The 19367-nt window shown below is 44.0% G+C and overlaps 1 protein-coding gene across 1 annotated transcript in view; it reads right to left on the minus strand.

Moving 5' to 3' along the window:
• The window catches only part of LOC124274207 (sphingosine-1-phosphate lyase-like), a 32171-nt gene extending 24055 nt beyond the window's left edge, over positions 1-8116 (minus strand). The window contains 9 exon segments of the mRNA XM_046709513.1: positions 423-537; positions 995-1094; positions 1422-1573; positions 1849-1965; positions 2438-2603; positions 4739-4841; positions 5478-5624; positions 7874-8071; positions 8074-8116. Coding sequence (XP_046565469.1) covers positions 423-537; positions 995-1094; positions 1422-1573; positions 1849-1965; positions 2438-2603; positions 4739-4841; positions 5478-5624; positions 7874-8071; positions 8074-8116 — 1141 coding nt within the window.
• Positions 8117-19367: the final 11251 nt, after the last annotated feature.

The raw sequence follows: 19367 nt of genomic DNA on the forward strand, positions 1-19367 counted from the left end.
TGAATTATGATCATTGTTAAATGAACCTTATTGTGCCTTGCCGAATTTGTCAAAGTTCCGTCAACTTTTATCAAGTAAAATATCTGCTCTTAAGATGTATCCAAGTTCATATTAAGATTGTTTGTAAACACTTTAATTGACGTATCATTTAGTCATCTACTACTACTACTACTACTACTACTACTACTACTACTACTACTACTACTACTATGATGATGATTTTCACCCAAATGTTTAAACAACGATGTTTGCTTAAAACCACACGACACATCATTTGTAGGCAATGAAAGACCCGGTCCATGCCCTCAAAGGCCCACACCGTATTTGCCACCAGGTAAACTAGAGCCGAGATGACTAAGATCTGGTCTCTGGGCAGGACTAGGATCTATATGCACAAAACCATGTTAAGCCAAACAACTTACCAGGCCTGGTCCCGGCAAGACTCGGAGAGCCGTACAGACCACCAGGCCACTCAGCATATGTGAAGATCTGATACTTCCGTAGGTCGGAGTTCCTGTAGGCGATTACGCTCGCCCCCTGGCAGAAGACAACAACTCTGATACAAAACTAACACCGCTCGACCACTCCAGATCACAAAATGCAATTAAGAACTGTTAATACATTATTAAAACAACTTTCGTTTGTAAAGTGAAGACTTTGCAACATGAAGACACATAGAATAAACAACAAAAAGAATTAGATCTTGTATCTCATTTTAAAAGAGTTCAAAATCTTAATAATATAATAATATCGTTTCCATGCTGCCCGCAGAACAAATCGAGTTGGTCATTAAATCTGTAATCGTTGAGTGAGTGAGTTTAGTTTTACTCCGCTAATAGAAATATCCCAGCAATATCATGGCGGGGAACACCACAAATGGGCTTCGCACATTATACCCATGTCGGGAATCGAACCCGGGTCTTCGGTGTGACGAGTGAATGCTTTAACCACTAGGCTATCCCACCGCCCCTATAATCGTTGAGAGCATTAGTACCTTGACAGTAAAACCGTATTTGTGAACATCTGCTGATATTGACGTCACACCTGGGCACCTGAAGTCCCACTTAGGAACGGGATAGCCAAGTTTCTCGACCCTACAAGAGATTGGCAGAATCGAAATGAAATTAGAATATATACATGAAGAAAATGAAAACTGAATATTTTTCATAAAAACAGTGTATGTTTAATACATAATTTCTACAGATATAGCCTGCAGTGTACATCGTGTAACAGCTATATAATTGTATATTTTTCTTAAGCTTTACCTTAACGATTCCTGCATCATATACATAACTGTATACCGGTAACACAAAGAGGAATTGTGTTGGTTGCCAGCAGTGTGGTCACATGAAAAGTATATGTATATGTTATCCTTCAGATTACGGGTTTCGTCTACAAACGGTAATACTGTGTATATTCACCATGGCAACATGAAACCTCCAAAACAGGCATCAACGTGTAGCGGTAAGCTTCTCTTTACAGCAACGCTGGATAACTCTTCAATAGGGTCGACGATCCCATGACAAAACTGGGGTGCAGAGGCAGCCAGAAGGATGGTGTTTGGTGTGATAGCCTGCAATGCATATGCAAAATTATGGTGTGTCACACGGTATCCAACGACGCGTAAAGTGTGAATGGAACTTTGCTTTAAAATATCTGACAATTTATTCACACAAAAAATAGAAATTTCTCTGGTTTAAGAAACAGAAATGCTTCCAAGGACTTACTGAGTGCCCTGAAATGTAATTGTTTCCAGTATGTAGTTTCTAATGGTCGGTCACTTAGTTGGTTTGATTATCACCAATTTCCGTCCTGGTATTTGACAAGGATGAACTCATCTATACCAACCTTCTCCATAGCTTCAACGTCAGCTCTGAGGTCACTGTCGACCGGCACATGTATGACCCTCAGACCGAAGTAGGCCGCAGCTTTGTCCATCACAGGGTGGATAGTTGTCGGCGCTATCTGAAACAGAGCACTTTGTGTGTAATCAGAGCGATATAAACATCAGAAGTATGCGAGTCATCAGTGGTAAATCTGGAGAACCATTTCGTCAGCCTTTGAGCACCGATGTCTCCATGCTCAGCATTACCTTTGTGGGTCTTAACGTGCAAAAACACCTGGCAATTGAACTAAATATCATGTTTGATTTGTGCTAACTCTACATTATGTAAAAACAGTATTCCTTCAGACCCAACTATTTGGTCACTTTTGTGTCTAGAAAGGTTTCAAATGACCTTATAATGTAATACATAGACGTCGTACCCATCGACACAAGCGGTACCTGTGTTCTACATTTCCAATATTTGATCCAAGAATTAACGGATATCCCTATTGGGTGTCACACAGCTCAATCAGAAACGATTGGTTTTATTTGCAAAGCCAGACCCCCATGTTGTTTACTTTCAATTGTCGTCATTCTGCCAACGGAACCTACAATCTCAGGGTTCTTGATGGTTGGGAAGAGCTTTTGTGCCCTGTCCCGGTAGGTCTTCACCGCCATCAGGACACTTTCAGTTCCGCCGGAAGTCAGGAAGCCTGCTGTTTCTTTGTCACCGTTCAACATGTTCGCCGTCATGCTAACAATTTCCGTTTCCATCTTTCTACAATGGGTAAGTATTCGTTTTCATCATGGTTGTATCTGCTATTATAGATATAATAACTGAACAAAACAACGAAAGAAATTCACACTACCTTATATTGAAAATAAGTTGTGCAAGGTAGGTACCATAATGACCAGGGTGCCGTTGTACAAAGCGATCTCAGCGCTAAGGTGACCGTAACTGCCATACCTTATTATAGACTTAAGGTAGTCTTAGCGCTAAGGTGACCGTAACTCCCATACCTTATTATAGACTTAAGGTAGTCTTAGCGCTAAGGTGACCGTAACTCCCATACCTTATCATAGACTTAAGGTAGTCTTAGCGCTAAGGTGACCGTAACTCCCATACCTTATTATAGACTTAAGGTAGTCTTAGCGCGAAGCTGACCGTAACTCCCATATCTTATTATAGACTTAAGGTAGTCTTAGCGCTAAGCTGACCGTAACTCCCATATATTATTATAGACTTAAGGTAGTCTTAGTGCTAAGGTTGTTTTGTACAACCGCACCCAGGTTGGTTGGTTAGTTGTTGTTTTACGCCGCACTCAGCAGTATTCCAGGTATATGGCGGCAGCCTGTAAATATTCAAGTTTGGATCAGACAATCCAGTGATCAACATCATGAGCATCGATCTACGCAATTGGGATACGATAACATGTGTCAACCAAGTCAGCGAGCCTGACCACCCGATCCTGTTTATCGCCTCTTACGACAAGCATGGGTTACTGAAGACCAATATACCCGGATCTTCACGGCTCCATATTGACCAGGTCTAACCTGACGCGTCCGCCCTTTTCAGCTGTGGTGAACAAAGCCGGACCTTGCCCGTGTGTGGGGTCACGTGACTAGAACGGGTGTTAGGCAGTCAATGAGACAACGTTGCCTTGCTGTTGTGAATGCGAGATGGGGGCATACGCGGAACTGAACAAGCTCCAATAAAGATGGCCATTGTGCTTCTGTTGACTGCGGAGGGTGCTTCAAGCTCACTTCAATACCTAATACCGTTTTAGTATACGGTCATTACGTCTACAAACCAGATTTGTCCACGAGCAACATACTTTCTTCTATGGGTATGTTTTGTGAAGTAACGCATCTGATGTTTCTTTCTTTTTGTAGTATCTAATATCGAGTAGGGGGTGGTGGGGTAGCCTAGTGGTTACAGCGTTTGCTCATCACGCCGTAGACCCGGGTTCGATTTCCCACATGGATACAATGTGTGCAGCCCATTTCTGGTGTCCCCCGCGGTGATATTGCTGGAATATTGCTAAAAGCGGCGTTAAGCCATACTCACTCACTCACTAGTGGCAATGTTTGCTTCAGTATACGTCATTATTAAATGTAGAAAATAGAATTGTTTCTTACGCCATTTCATAAATGTATTTGTCGCATAGGAAGGAAATGATAGTTGATAATGACGTTTCCCAGCCAACCGGCAACACTATGTCAATTGTTGTCTCACGGGTAGAGTTGTAGGAGGGCTTTAAAGATGTGTGAGGGTGAGGTGAGTACAGAGATTACCTGGCACTCAGGTACAGTATGGAGTGTTGTAAGGTATGCAGGGTGGGGTGTGTGTGCAGTGATATCTATAGGGTGGTTTACCTAGAACTCAGGTACAGTATGGAGTGTTGTAAGGTATGCAGGGAGTGGGGGGGTGTTTTGCAGTGACGTCGGTAGGGGGTGTCAGTATATATGTTACCTGAGACTCGGGTACAACATGGGGTTTAGTGATGTTTGTAGGAGGTTACCTGAGATATAGCTACAACAAGGGGTTTATTGATGTCTGTAGGAGGTTACCTGAGACTCGAGTACAACATGGATTTAGTGATGTCTGTAGGAGGTTACCTGAGGCTCGAGTACAACAAGGGGTTTAGTGATGTCAGTAGGAAGTTACCTGAGACTCGAGTACAACATGGGGTTTAGTGATGTCTGTAAGAGGTTACCTGAGACTCGAGTACAACATGGGGTTTAGATATGTCTGTAGGAGGTTACCTGAGACCCGAGTACAAGATGTGGTTGAGTGATGTCTGTAGGAGGTTACCTGAAACTCGTGTACAACATGGGGTTTAGTGATGTATGTGGGGGGTTACCTTAGACTCAGGTAGAATATTGGGTATCGGGATGTTTGTAGGTGGTTACCTGAGACTTGGGTACAACATGGGGTTGAGAGCATTCTCGTGTAGAAAAGCCATCTGGAACTGTTTCACCAGTTCATCATGGTCTACTGAATATCCGATCTTCTCTGCAAGAAAACATTCATAGACTATATTGATTCATATTGTGTATAGATGAGCTCTATATAGAGGGAAGATTTACCATCTCATAAAACTCCATGGTTGGGTGGATAGAGCACCTATTTCGACCCGAAGGCCGACTCCCCGTCTGTGTGATATCAAAAGACGTCAACTAATGGTACTTGTTGTTAACCTGCCTGGCGCTCAGCATTAAGAAAATAGGACAAGGACTGGTCAGCATAGGTGAGGTGAGGTGAAATGGGGTTTAACGTCGTACTTTAGAATATTAAAGAATAATATGACGACGTGCATGCGTGTATGTGCGGCTGCTTGTACTAGCTCAGACCTAAGCTGGTTTTATAGTGCTAGCTCACTACCATGCCGCAGTGAAGCATGAATACCCAACTCAGACACATTGTACTGATTTCGAGCCGACCAGTCCTAGTTGTACCCATTAACGCCGAGTGCCAGGCAAGGACCAACAAGTACCATATTTTAACGTCTTTTGGTATGACGCGGGCGGGGATCCAACCCGCGACCTTCCGCTCTCGGTCAGCATGGAGGGAACATGTGCGGGCGTGCCTGCGCCACGTGATTCCATCCCCTTCTTTACATGGAAAACGACAAAGAGTTACGAAACTAACCCTGGAAGAGTTTGAAGCAGTCTTTCTGCATCTCGAGGTGGTCGTCCTCCAAGGTGTAGGTGTAGGCGAAGATCTTGCCGTCAATGTGGTTGACCTCTGCTTTCCTCATCTCCTCCATCTCCTTCAGCAACTCTTTCGGCTCGATACCTGGACACAGGTGCGTCACCATTAATACAACAAATATCCCCAAACATTAATACCTGGACACATGTGCATCACCATCGATACAAGAGTTCTCCTGAACATTAATACCTGGACAGATGTATTAATACCTGAACATTAATACCTGGACACATGTGCATCACCATCGATACAAGAGTTCTCCTGAGCATTAATACCTGGACACATGTGCATGACCATCGATACAAGAGTTCTCCTGAGCATTAATACCTGGACACATGTGTATCACCATCGATACAATAGATCTCCTAAACATTAATACCTGGACACATGTGTATCACCATCGATACAATAGATTTCCTAAACATTAATACCTGGACACATGTGTATCACCATCGATACAATATATCTCCTAAACATTAATACCTGGGCACATGTGTATCACCGCTGATACAATAGATCTCCTAAACATTAATATCTGGACACATGCGTATCACCATTGATACAAGAGTTCTCCTAAACATTAATACCTGGACACATGTGTATCACCATCGATACAATAGATCTCCTAAACATTAATACCTGGACACATGTGTATCACCATCGATACAATAGATTTCCTAAACATTAATACCTGGACACATGTGTATCACCATCGATACAATATATCTCCTAAACATTAATACCTGGGCACATGTGTATCACCGCTGATACAATAGATCTCCTGAACGTTAATATCTGGACACATGCGTATCATCATTGATACAATATATCTCCTAAACATTAATACCTGGGCACATGTGTATCACCATCGATACAATATATCTCCTAAACATTAATACCTGGGCACATGTGTGTCACCATCGATACAATATATCTCCTAAACATTAATACCTGGGCACATGTGTATCACCATCGATACAATAGATTTCCTAAACATTAATACCTGCACACATGTGCATCACCATCGATACAATAGATCTCCTAAACATTAATATCTGGACACATGCGTATCACCATTGATACAATAGATCTCCTAAACATTAATACCTGGGCACATGTGTATCACAATCAATGCAAGCCAGTTTCCAAAATTAATACCTGTACACAGTGGTATCATCATTAATGCAATAAATCTCCCCAACTCTAATACCTGGACACAAGCGTGTCACCATTTATTCAAAAATCTCTTAAAATTAATACCTGTACAAAGCTTTATCAACATTTATATACTAAATCTCACCTACACTGCAATGTACTAGTAGATGCAGTGAGTGAGTTGGGTTTAACGAATTATACGAAACGAGTGTCCTTCCTATGGTATCTGACCGAGCGAAAGCGAGGTCAGATAACATAGGAAAGTCACGAGTTTCGTATAATTCGTATGTAATGAGACCGAGTGTGGTATTTAATTTATTACCCACGTCTTACATGCATTATATTGACAAAATAGTGTATTTTTGTTAATATTTTGGTTTCAAACCGAAACCGGTTTCATAAAGAGGTTGCGGAAGAGTTTTGTACTGTAGTACAATATTTGCATGACGTCACACTGTAATGACGTCACTGCCTTGGTAACCGACGTCACGATTCATGTCAGTTGCCATCGCCTCGTACAGCCTCCTACAGTAAACTACGCCGTAGCACCCTGTTTCTTGGTTTCGCAGTTGCTACATTCGGCTAACATCACTGGTGGAAACATTGCGTTTACGTTTTTCGACGGATATAATGTCTCAGTTCGACTCACAATTAAACAGCGACACGGCAACGTTCGCGATGTTTACATTCCCACAATGCATTTAAGTTGTAGAATGAATGAATTCACGTGTTTGTTATGAATTAAAAAATAGTTACGTCAGAATGTGACCTAATTGAGGGGTCATCGGTTATCAAATCAAATCGTTAGAATCTCAGGTCAAGTCGTTACGACACAGGTCAACTCGATACGACACTCGTGTGAGGTACGAGATTAGTATGCAACTACCCATACGTTGACCACATGGGTAATAAAGGTGGAATACTGCGTCAAACAATAGATAAACGTTGGTGAAGATATAGCTTGACGATACATGAAACAGAGAGACATCTCAGTTTCTCAACCAAGACATCTCAGTTTCTCAACCAATACATTTCAGTTTCTCAACCAAGAAACCAACAGTCACAAGCGTCAGAACACCACTCTGGCAATGTTAATTATTTTGTACAATATTTACGGAAATACACATCGACTAAACAATGTATATTGTATCAATGTCGTGGTGTCTGTTGCCACAAACCTTTTTCGGGAATGACTACTGTTATAGGTTTGCTGCCATCTTTGCTTCCGAGGTTCACCTGCTTGATGAAGTTAGTGGCTTCATTCCTGAGGACGTTCACGAGAAGCCCGCTCACACCAGGGAGGGACTTGAGTCCAAGGAGGATAACTCTCAACAGTTCCTCCGTCCCCTTGTTGACGAAGATGCTCAGGAGTATGGAGAGCCCAGCACAAAGACGAGGTGTTCAATCAGCAGAAACCACATCTTGGCCTCGCACGTCCTTACAGGGCCAGTGCCGGCTTGGAAAGAACGAATTGAGGTGAGTGAGACCGAATCTCTGACATAGGGCAAGGTACACAAGTGTATATCGAAACACGTCTCCAATCAGATAACAATCGCCTGATTAAAGCTACCGTATCAGGGTTGAGTCGAAAGGAGTTTTGTGTCCTGTACATTTTGTGAATGGTGTATGTAGTAGTATGTGAACGGTCGTGTTACTGTCAAGGCGATGGTACTCTCATACTCTTTATAATCATATACATGTACACGTTTACAAGGAATCTTTTTCCCGACAAATTCATATCGAATCGATCTTTATTTCTCAAAACAGAAAAGGTTGTACAAAAGACCACAATAGAATGTGAATATAAACATAATTTGGATCACACGGGAATAATGGTTACGATTTACAAAATAATCACAGAATTCTAAACTGTGCTTAACAATTGATGCGCTGTTATTAGAGTCTACTCATATTTGAAAGCATGAAAAGAAATTAAAATCTGTGTTAAGTAGGCCATATCTGTTACACTTCATTATTAAACTTTTTTTTGTCTCAGTTTCAGAAGCAGTACCGTCACATTTCTATTGATACACTGCATTGATTTCAGTTTGTGCTCGTGTCACAATTCAAAGAGTTGGGAAAGTGTTGGTTTTATGAGAAATTTGATTATTTCATCAGCATGAGTTGGGTATAACTCGGCTTTAGCCAACCATTCCCATTGCGGTTATATGATACAAGTTTATTACAGATCGTGAAGCTTTATGTGTGATTCGTCTGGATATTGTTATGCTTAAAGGATATATTCCAAATTCTCCATTTGTGAGAAAATAATACGTTATAATAAACCTTAAATAGAGTTTTTCATTAATGCCGGGGATTTGATGCTTTTACGTCCCTGACTTCACTGTCATATTATAAAATAGGAACTGTCATTATAACATTTAAACGATTTCATAAGATAGGCTAGTTAATGTATAAATCACTTTTGAGGTGACAAGATATGACCCAAAATGAAGTGTGTGTCATTAATGTATTGACAAATTTCATTTATTTTGCTACGAAGAAAAGTACATATAATAGTCTACACAGTATGTGAAGTATTCTACCGAAAAGATTTCATAGGCCACAGAGGGAAATTGAGTACAGGCCACGTGCAACAGAGGTACAGCTGACCAGTTTCAATTAACGAGGTGTGAATGGCGAGGTGTGTATTTGTTTGAAGGAACGCCACCAAAACTTACAATTTTAGTTTTTGCAATATTGACTTATAGTCTCCATTTGATGCAGATGGTATGGAATGCGTTCTAAGATGAAAAATGATCAAAAGTGTAAAATGTTTCATTCATGAATCTTTACCTACCACGTTCTCGTTTTGCAGTTTGTTCCGAGTACACTTCGTTTCCCTCTTAAATCAGTAGTCTGTTTTTGACAGGAAAGCCTTCAGCTCCATATGTATATTTGCAAGTGTATGCATGTGTATCATTTTCAACTGGGGCGGTGAGGTAGCCTAGTGGTCAAAGCGTTCGCTCGTCATGCCGAAAACATGGGTTCGATTCCCCACATGTGGATACAATGTGTGAAGCCCATTTCTGGTGTCCCCCGCCCCATTACTGCTGCAATATTGCTAAAAGCGGCGTAAAACATAACGCACTCACTCTCTCATTTTCATCTGGTTTGTCGCGGGAAAGCAAGCAGAGAGGGCGTGGTAGGGGACGTAACTCCGTTTGACCTCCCGCGTTGTAATATGGGTCTGTTTATAATTATCTCAAAGTGATATTATATTATGTCACGATATATTTATGTTCTCTTATCGCACGTGCAAATTTCCTCCTAGACAGACACATGACAATGTAATTGATCGATACATTTTCACACTTTGATATTTTGCTGTATGACATTAAATATATTTTATGGCCGTTTCTATATCATACATCACACCAACCCAAGCATGAAATACCAGCCTGTGAAAAACTACCATATAATAGCCTCTAATTATCACTACTTAAGTCCTAGGAGACTTTGGTATGGAAAGAGCAATAAGTACGACTACGGGTTGGTAAATACATAAACTCTGACCCCATTTCCTGTTTTGAAAGCGCCGCTCAAATATGAGGCGTCATTCAGTCTCTTATGGGGCAATTCTCTGAGTCCCCATTTTAATACCTGGCATTTAAAAACTATATATGTTATATACACTGTCAAAAACTGATAGCCCTTTATCTGATATGGGATCTCTGAGTGAGAAACATAATCTGCAATACCAGGGTGCCTATTCTCGAAAGTGTCCGAGCTAAGACAGATCCTAAGTAGTAAGACAGGGCCCCTATTCTCGAAAAAATCCTACCCCTAGGGTATCCTAACTTTGATCCTAGGGTCTACGATAGGTGTCCTACCTTATTCTCCAAAAGTATCCCAGCGCTAGGATATCCTAACTCAGGACAAATACTAGGATAGGTTCTGACTTGTCCTAAGTCTATCTTAGTGGAAATCAACATGGTGTGGTTCTTGTTTGTTCACCAATTTTGACGTTGTCAAGCAAAATAACTAAATTACATTTGAATTTACAACAGCACACAATTTTGATGATTTAAGAAGAGTGTTTGTGTTTATATTATCAGTTTGTCGGTAATGAATAGACACACTTGTTGCAATGCACCAAATCGACAAAAAAGATTTGTTCAATTCTTACCTATTCTCGAACTTTTTAATCAAAGCATTGCTCTTTTCTGTCTCATTGCCGTGAAATGTTAATGTCAAAACCAACTTAATAGGGGAAGTAACTCCTGTTTATTCCTAGGTGAATCTTCAGTTTGTGACATGACGCATAATGAGAGTTCATGTCATGATTTTCATAAAAAGCAAATAAAATGAAAATATTTTTTGTACATATCTTATTGCTTTTATGGCATACTTTCAAACTCTGAAGTGAAATTGTTATCTCCTTGTCAAATAAATGAATTATCCAAAAATTCAAAAATACTATCATGTGATGAAAATATCGACTATATTAACATAATATACTACTCTCTGACATCATGCTGGTCGCTACTCTCTGACGTTACGCTAGTCACTACTCTCTGACATTACGCTAGTAACAACTCTCTGACGTTACGCAAGTCACTTGTCTCTGACATTACGCTAGCCACTACCCTCTGACATTACGCTAGTCATTTCTCTCTGACATTACGCTAATCACTACATTTAACATTACGCTAGTCGGTACCATTTGACGTTAAGCTAGTCGCTTCCCTCTGACGTTAAGCTAGTCAACACCCTCTGATGTTACGCTAGTCAACACCCTCTGATGTTACGCTAGTCAACACCCTCTGATGTTACTCTAGACACTACTCTCTGATGTGACGCCAGTCAGTACTCTCTGACGTTACGCTAGTCACTACTCTCTGACACTACACTAGTCGCTACCCTCTGACATTACGCTAGTCACTACTCTCTGACACTACACTAGTCGCTACCCTCTGACGTTACGCTAGTCACTACTCTCTGACGTTACGCTAGTGACTACCCTCTGATGTTACTCTAGTCACTACTCTCTGACGTTACGATAGTCGCTACCCTCTGACGTTAAGCTAGACACTACTCTCTGATGTGACGCCAGTCAGTACTCTCTGACATTACGCTAGTCGCTACCCTCTGACGTTACGCTAGTCACTACTCTCTGATGTGACGCTAGACACTACTCTCTGATGTGACGCTAGTCGCTACCCTCTGACATTACGCTAGTCGCTACCCTCTGACATTACGATAGTCGCTACCCTCTGACGTTACGCTAGTCACTACTCTCTGATGTGACGCTAGTCACTACCCTCTGACATTACGCTAGTCATTTCTCTCTGACATTACGCTAATCACTACATTTAACATTACGCTAGTCGCCACCCTCTGATGTTACACTAGTCAGTACTCTCTGATGTGACGCTAGTCACTACTCTCTGATGTGACGCTAGTCACTACCCTCTGACATTACGCTAGTCGCTACCCTCTGATGTTACACTAGTCAGTACTCTCTGATGTTACTCTAGTCAGTACTCTCTGATGTGACGCCAGTCAGTACTCTCTGACGTTACGCTAGTCGCTACTCTCTGATGTTACACTAGTCACTACTCTCTGACACTACGCTAGTCTCTACCCTCTCATGTTACGCGAGTTGCTACTCTCTGACATTGCGCTAGTCACAACTCTCTGACACTACGCTAGTCTCTACCCTCTGATGTTACGCGAGTTGCTACTCTCTGACATTGCGCTAGTCACTACTCTCTGACACTACGCTAGTCTCTACCCTCTGATGTTACGTGAGTTGCTACTCTCTGACATTGCGCTAGTCACTATTCTCTGACACTACGCTAGTCGCTAACCTCTGATGTTACGCTAGTCGCTACTCTCTGACATTACGCTAGTCGCTACCCTCTGATGTTACACTAGTCACTACTCTCTGACACTACGCTAGTCGCTACCCTCTGATGTTACTCTAGTCGCTACCCTCTGATGTTACTCAAGTCAGTACTCTCTGATGTTACGCTAGTCACTGCTCTCTGACATTACGCTAGTCGCTACTCTCTGACATTACGCTAGTCGCTACCCTCTGATGTTACTCTAGTCAGTACTCTCTGACATTACGCTAGTCACTACTCTCTGACGTTACGCTAGTCAGCTACTCTCTGACATTGCGGCTAATTAGCTACCCTCTGATGTTACTCTAGTCTACTCTCCTCGCTGATCGCTACCCTCTGACGTTACGCTAGTCACTACTCTCTGACATTACGCTAGTCGCTACCCTCTGATGTTACTCTAGTCGCTACCCTCTGATGTTACACTAGTCACTACTCTCTGACACTACACTAGTCGCTACCCTCTGATGTTACTCTAGTCGCTACCCTCTGATGTTACTCTAGTCATGCTACCCTCTGATGTTACACTAGTCACTACTCTCTGACACCCTCTGATGTTACTCTAATTAAGCTACCACCCTCTGATGTTACACTTCACTACTCTCGACACACTAAGCTAGTCGCTACCCTCCTGATGTTGCTCCTGGTCGCACTGCTCTCTGTCGGTACTGCACTGATGTTCGCTGCTGCCTCTGGCGTTGCGGCTGTTCGCTGCTCTCTGACATTCGCTTCATTCTGAACCTGACGTTATCACTTTGCTCTCTTGTTTGCTGGTCACTGCCTCTGGATGTTGCTATTCTATGTCTGGGCGTTATCCTGGTCAGGGTATGCCTTTCGCTAGTCACTACTCGCCTGACATTTTGGTCGCTATGTCCGTTAGGCTGCCTCTCTGATGTTACTCTGGTCATTCCGCTCTGGGGCTATATTGGATTGTTACGGTCATCATATGTATTAAGCTGGTCGGTTGGCTGGACGCTGTCTGTTGTTCTCTTCTGATGGGTGGCACTACTCGGTTCTCAGTTGTCGCGGTCGTTATGCGTTGTTTATTCACTTGGGCGTTGGAACCTTCAGACGCTACTGACGTTTAACGGTCCTGATGTGGCAGCCACTCGGTGAGCATGCGTCTGTGACACTGCGTATTGGCTTCGAGTTTACAGCTGGGTTGGTCTGGCCGTTAAACAGTCACGCTACTGTTCTGGTCATGGCGTTGACGCTGGACTCATATACTGATGTGGCGGCTAGTCGCTACTCTCTGACTGTTGCTTGCACCTCTGGTGCGTTCAAAAGGCTGGTAAACAGCATCGCGACATTAAGCTAATCACCTGATGTGACTGGTGAAGCTCTGACGTATTCATTCTGGTCTAGTCGCTTCTCTGACTGTGGCGGCTACGGTTCATTGCCATGGTCATGCCTCTGATGTTACTCCTGGTAAATCTCTGATGTTATTACCTCTCTGCGTTCGCGCTCTGCTGTCACTGACTCTCTGCTACCCTCTGTGTTACACTAGTCACTACTCCTCTGGTCTGACTGCTCTCTCGTATTGTGTCCTTCCTCTAATTAAGCTGGTCCTCTGATGTTATGGTCCTGTGTCTGGGTCTGGTCCTCTCTGCTGTGTCACTACTCCTCTGATTGTTCAGTAGTCACTGCTCTGACATTCTGTGTGGTCGCTGCCCTCTGATGTTACACTGGTCGGTACTCTCTGATGTTACTCTAGTCAGTACTCTCTGATGTGACGCCAGTCGGTACTCTCTGACGTTGTGGTAGTGGTCTCTGACCCACTCTCACTACTCTGAGTTCAGTCGCTGGTCTCTACCCTCTTCTGTGTAGCGAAGTTGCTACTCTCTGACATTCTGGCTAGTCACTACTCCTCTGACATTGCGTAGTCTCTACCCTCTGATGTTCGTGTGTGTGTGGTTGTCCTGTTTCTCTCTGACATTAAGCTTCTGTCCTACTCTCTGACAGTGTGTCACTAGTCTCTACCACACTCTGATGGTGCAGCGAGGTTACTCCCTCTGCTCTCTGACATTCTGCTAGTCACTTCTCTCTGACACTCGCTGTTACCTAACCTCTGATGTTACACTGGTTAAGCTACCCTCTGATGTTACACTAGTCGCTACCCTCTGACATTGCTCACTAGTCACTACCCTCTGATGTTACACTAGTAAGCTACCCTCTGATGTTAGCTAATTAAGCTACCCTCTGATGTTACTCTGTCCAGTGCTCTCTGATGTTCACGCTAGTCACTGCTCTCTGATGTTACGGCTGGTCGCTACTCTCTGATGTTACGGCTGAGTAAGCTACCCTCTGATGTTACTCGCTATGTTCACGGCTAGTCACTGCTCTCTGACGTTGCATCTCTGACGATACGGCTGATGGCTACCCTCTGATGTTACACTAGTCACCTCTGATGTTGCTCTAGTCACTGCTCTCTGATGTTACTCTAGTCAGTACTCTCTGATGTGACGTAGTCACTGCCTCTCTGACGTTGCGGCTGAGTGCTAGTGGCTACCCTCTGATGTTACACTAGTCACTTCTCTCTCTGACACAGTCAGTACTGGCTGGTGTTACGGCAGTCACTACCCTCTGATGTTACTCTGTAGTCACTGCTCTCTGATGTTGTCTGCCACCTCTGATGTTGCTACTCTCTGACATTGCGCTAGTCACTGCTCTCTGACATTGCGGCTAGTCTCTACCCTCTCTGATACTCTTGACTGCTGGTCACTGCTCTCTGACGTTTCGCTAGTGGCTGCCCTCTGATGTTACTCACTGCTGGTCAGCTAGTTGCTCTCTGATGTTACACTGGTCGCTGCCACTCTGATGTTACACTAGTCACTGCTCTCTGACGGTACGCTAGTCGCTACCCTCTGATGTTACTCTGGTCAGGTGCTCTCTGATGTGACGCTAGTCACTACTCTCTGATGTGACGCTAGTTAGCTACCCTCTGACATTACGCTAGTCGCTAACCTCTGATGTTACGCTAGTCGGTACTCTCTGATGTTACTCGAGTAGTACTCTCTGATGTGACGCCAGTCAGTACTCTCTGACGTTACGGCTAAGTCGCTGCTCTCTGATGTTACACTAGTCTGGCTACTCTCTGATGTTACGCTAGTGGTCACTGCCCTCTGATGTTACCAGCTAGTTGCTGCTCTCTGACATTGCTCATGAGTCACTACTCTCTGATGTTACGCTAGTCTCTACCCTCTGATGTTACGCCAGTCAGTTGCTGCCTCTCTGACATTGCCTCCTAGTCACTACTTTGACATTCTCCTCTCTGACACTCACGCTAGTCTCTACCCTCTGATGTTAAGCACTCTCTGCTGCTAGTCACTCTCTGACATTGCGCTAGTCACTGCTCTCTGACACGCTACGGTCGCTAACCTCTGATGTACGCTAGTCGCTAGTCTCTCTCTCTGACATTACGCGCTAATTAAGCTACCCTCTGATGTTACACTAGTCACTGCTCTCTGGTCGCTGAAGTCAGCTACCCTCTGATGTTACTCTAGTCGCTACCACTCTGATGTTACTCTAGTCAGCTGCTCTCTGATGTTACGCTAGTCAGCTGCTCTCTGACGTTACGGCTAAGTCGCTACTCTCTCTGACATTACGCTGGTCGCTACCCTCTGATGTTACTCTAGTCACTACTCTCTGACATTATGCTAGTCAGCTACCCTCTGATGTTACGCTTAGTCGCCACCCTCTGATGTTACTCTTAGTCAGTACTCTCTGATGTTACGCTAGTCACTGCTCTCTGATGTTACGCTAGTCGCTACTCTCTGACATTACGCTAGTCGCTACCCTCTGATGTTACACTAGTCGCTACCCTCTGATGTTACTCTAGTCGCCACCCTCTGATGTTACTCTAGTCACTACTCTCTGACGTTACGCTAGTCGCTACCCTCTGATGTTACTCTAGTCGCTACTCTCTGATGTTACACTAGTCACTACTCTCTGACACTACGCTAGTCGCTACCCTCTGATGTTACGCTAGTCGCTGCTCTCTGATGTTACACTAGTCACTGCTACTTCCTCTGATGTTACTCTGACACTACGCTAGTCGCTACCCTCTGATGTTACTCTAGTCAGTACTCTCTGATGTTACGCTAGTCAGTCTCTGCTCTCTGACGTTACGCTAGTCGCTACTCTCTGACATTACGCTAGTCGCTACCCTCTGATGTTACACTAGTCACTACTCTCTGACATTACGCTAGTCGCTACCCTCTGATGTTACACTAGTCGCTACCCTCTGATGTTACTCTAGTCAGTACTCTCTGATGTTACGCTAGTCACTGCTCTCTGATGTTACGCTAGTCGCTACTCTCTTAAAATTACGCTAGTCGCTACCCTCTGATGTTACTCTAGTCGCCACCCTCTGATGTTACTCTAGTCACTACTCTCTGACATTGCGCTATTCACTACTCTCTGACATTAGGCTACTCGCTACCCTCTGATGTTACGCTAGTCGCTACCCTCTGATGTTACTCTAGTCAGTACTCTCTGATGTTACGCTAGTCACTACCCTCTGATGTGACGCTAGTCACTACTCTCTGACGTTACGCTAGTCGCTACCCTCTGATGTTACTCTAGTCACTACTCTCTGACATTGCGCTAGTCACTACTCTCTGACATTACGCTAGTCGCTACCCTCTGATGTTACGCTAGTCGCTACCCTCTGATGTTACTCTAGTCAGTACTCTCTGATGTTACGCTAGTCGCTACCCTCTGATGTTACACTAGTCGCTACCCTCTGATGTTACTCTAGTCGCCACCCTCTGATGTTACTCTAGTCACTACCCTCTGATGTGACGGTAGTCACTACTCTCTGACGTTACGCTAGTCGCTACCCTCTAATGTTACTCTAGTCGCTACCCTCTGATGTTACTCTAGTGGCCACCCTCTGATGTTACTCTAGTCACTACTCTCTGACATTGCGCTAGTCACTACTCTCTGACATTACGCTACTCGCTACCCTCTGATGTTACACTAGTCACTACTCTCTGACACTACACTACTCGCTACCCTCTGATGTTACACTATTCACTACTCTCTGACACTACACTAGTCACTACCCTCTGATGTTACACTAGTCACTACTCTGTGACACTACGCTAGTCGCTACCCTCTGATGTTACTCTAGTCGCTACCCTCTGATGTTACTCTAGTCAGTACTCTCTGATGTTACACTAGTCGCTACTCTCTGACGTTACGCTAGTCGCTACTCTCTGACATTACGCTAGTCGCTACCCTCTGATGTTACACTAGTCACTACTCTCTGACACTACACTAGTCGCTACCCTCTGATGTTACACTAGTCGCTACTCTCTGACGTTACGCTAGTCGCTACTCTCTGATGTTACACTAGTCACTACTCTCTGACGCTACACTAGTCGCTACCCTCTGATGTTACACTAGTCGCTACTCTCTGATGTTACGCTACTCAGTACTCTCTGATGTTACACTTGTCGCTACCCTCTGATGTTACTCTAGTCACTACCCTCTGATGTTACGCTAGTCGCTACCCTCTGTCGTTATGCTAGTCGCTACCCTTTGACGTCGCTAATCACTTCTAATTCAGTTCGACCTGTAAATAAGTTATGGATGAACATTGTATTGTAACGATTACATTGGCTATTACTAACGTCTCCGCGGTATGGAAAACACATTATGTGCAGTGGGAGACGGGCGGCCAACCGCGAAATTACCACAAGTCAGCGTATTCGTGAGCCCAAGGTAGGTCGACAACATGGAGATATATTGTTATTGTTGCTGTATGAAAGAGAGATACAAGGTGCAGGGTGTATGATGAAGCGATGGGAAACATGATGAGAGATAACGGTCAAGGCCACAAAGCTGATGCTGCAAATAGTGGTTATCATTGTCTGCAATCAGGACATACAGGTATGTGTGTAATTACTGTAGTGGTGAGAACAACAACACCAGCACCAGGACCAACATCACCAGCTCCAACACCAACACCAACACCAACACCAACATCACCAGCTCCTAAACCAACACCAACATCACCAGCTCCTAAACCAACACCAACACCAACATCACCAGCTCCTAAACCAACACCAACATCACCAGCTCCAACACCAACACCAACACCAACATCACCAGCTCCTAAACCAACACCAACACCACCAGCTCCAACACCAACATCACCAGCTCCTAAACCAACACCAACATCACCAGCTCCAAAACCAACACCAACACCAACATCACCAGCTCCTAAACCAACACCAACACCACCAGCTCCAACACCAACATCACCAGCTCCTAAACCAACACCAACATCACCAGCTCCAACACCAACACCAACACCAACATCACCAGCTCCTAAACCAACACCAACATCACCGGCTCTAAACCAACACCAACACCAACATCACCAGCTCCTAAACCAACACCAACATCACCAGCTCCAACACCAACACCAACACCAACATCACCAGCTCCTAAACCAACACCAACACCACCAGCTCCAACACCAACATCACCAGCTCCTAAACCAACACCAACATCACCAGCTCCAACACCAACACCAACACCAACATCACCAGCTCCTAAACCAACACCAACATCACCAGCTCCAACACCAACATCAACATCAACACCGCCAGCTCCAACACCAACACCAACATCACCAGCTCCAACACCAACACCAACATCGCCGGCTCCAACACCAACACCAATACCAACATCACCAGCTCCTAAACCAACACCAACATCACCAGCTCCAACACCAACACCAACACCAACATCACCAGCTCCTAAACCAACACCAACATCACCAGCTCCAACACCAACACCAACACCAACATCACCA

The sequence above is a fragment of the Haliotis rubra genome, unplaced genomic scaffold (assembly GCF_003918875.1).
Source record: "Haliotis rubra isolate DU_JTF1 unplaced genomic scaffold, ASM391887v1 Scf189, whole genome shotgun sequence".
Taxonomy (NCBI): Eukaryota; Metazoa; Mollusca; class Gastropoda; order Lepetellida; family Haliotidae; genus Haliotis; species Haliotis rubra.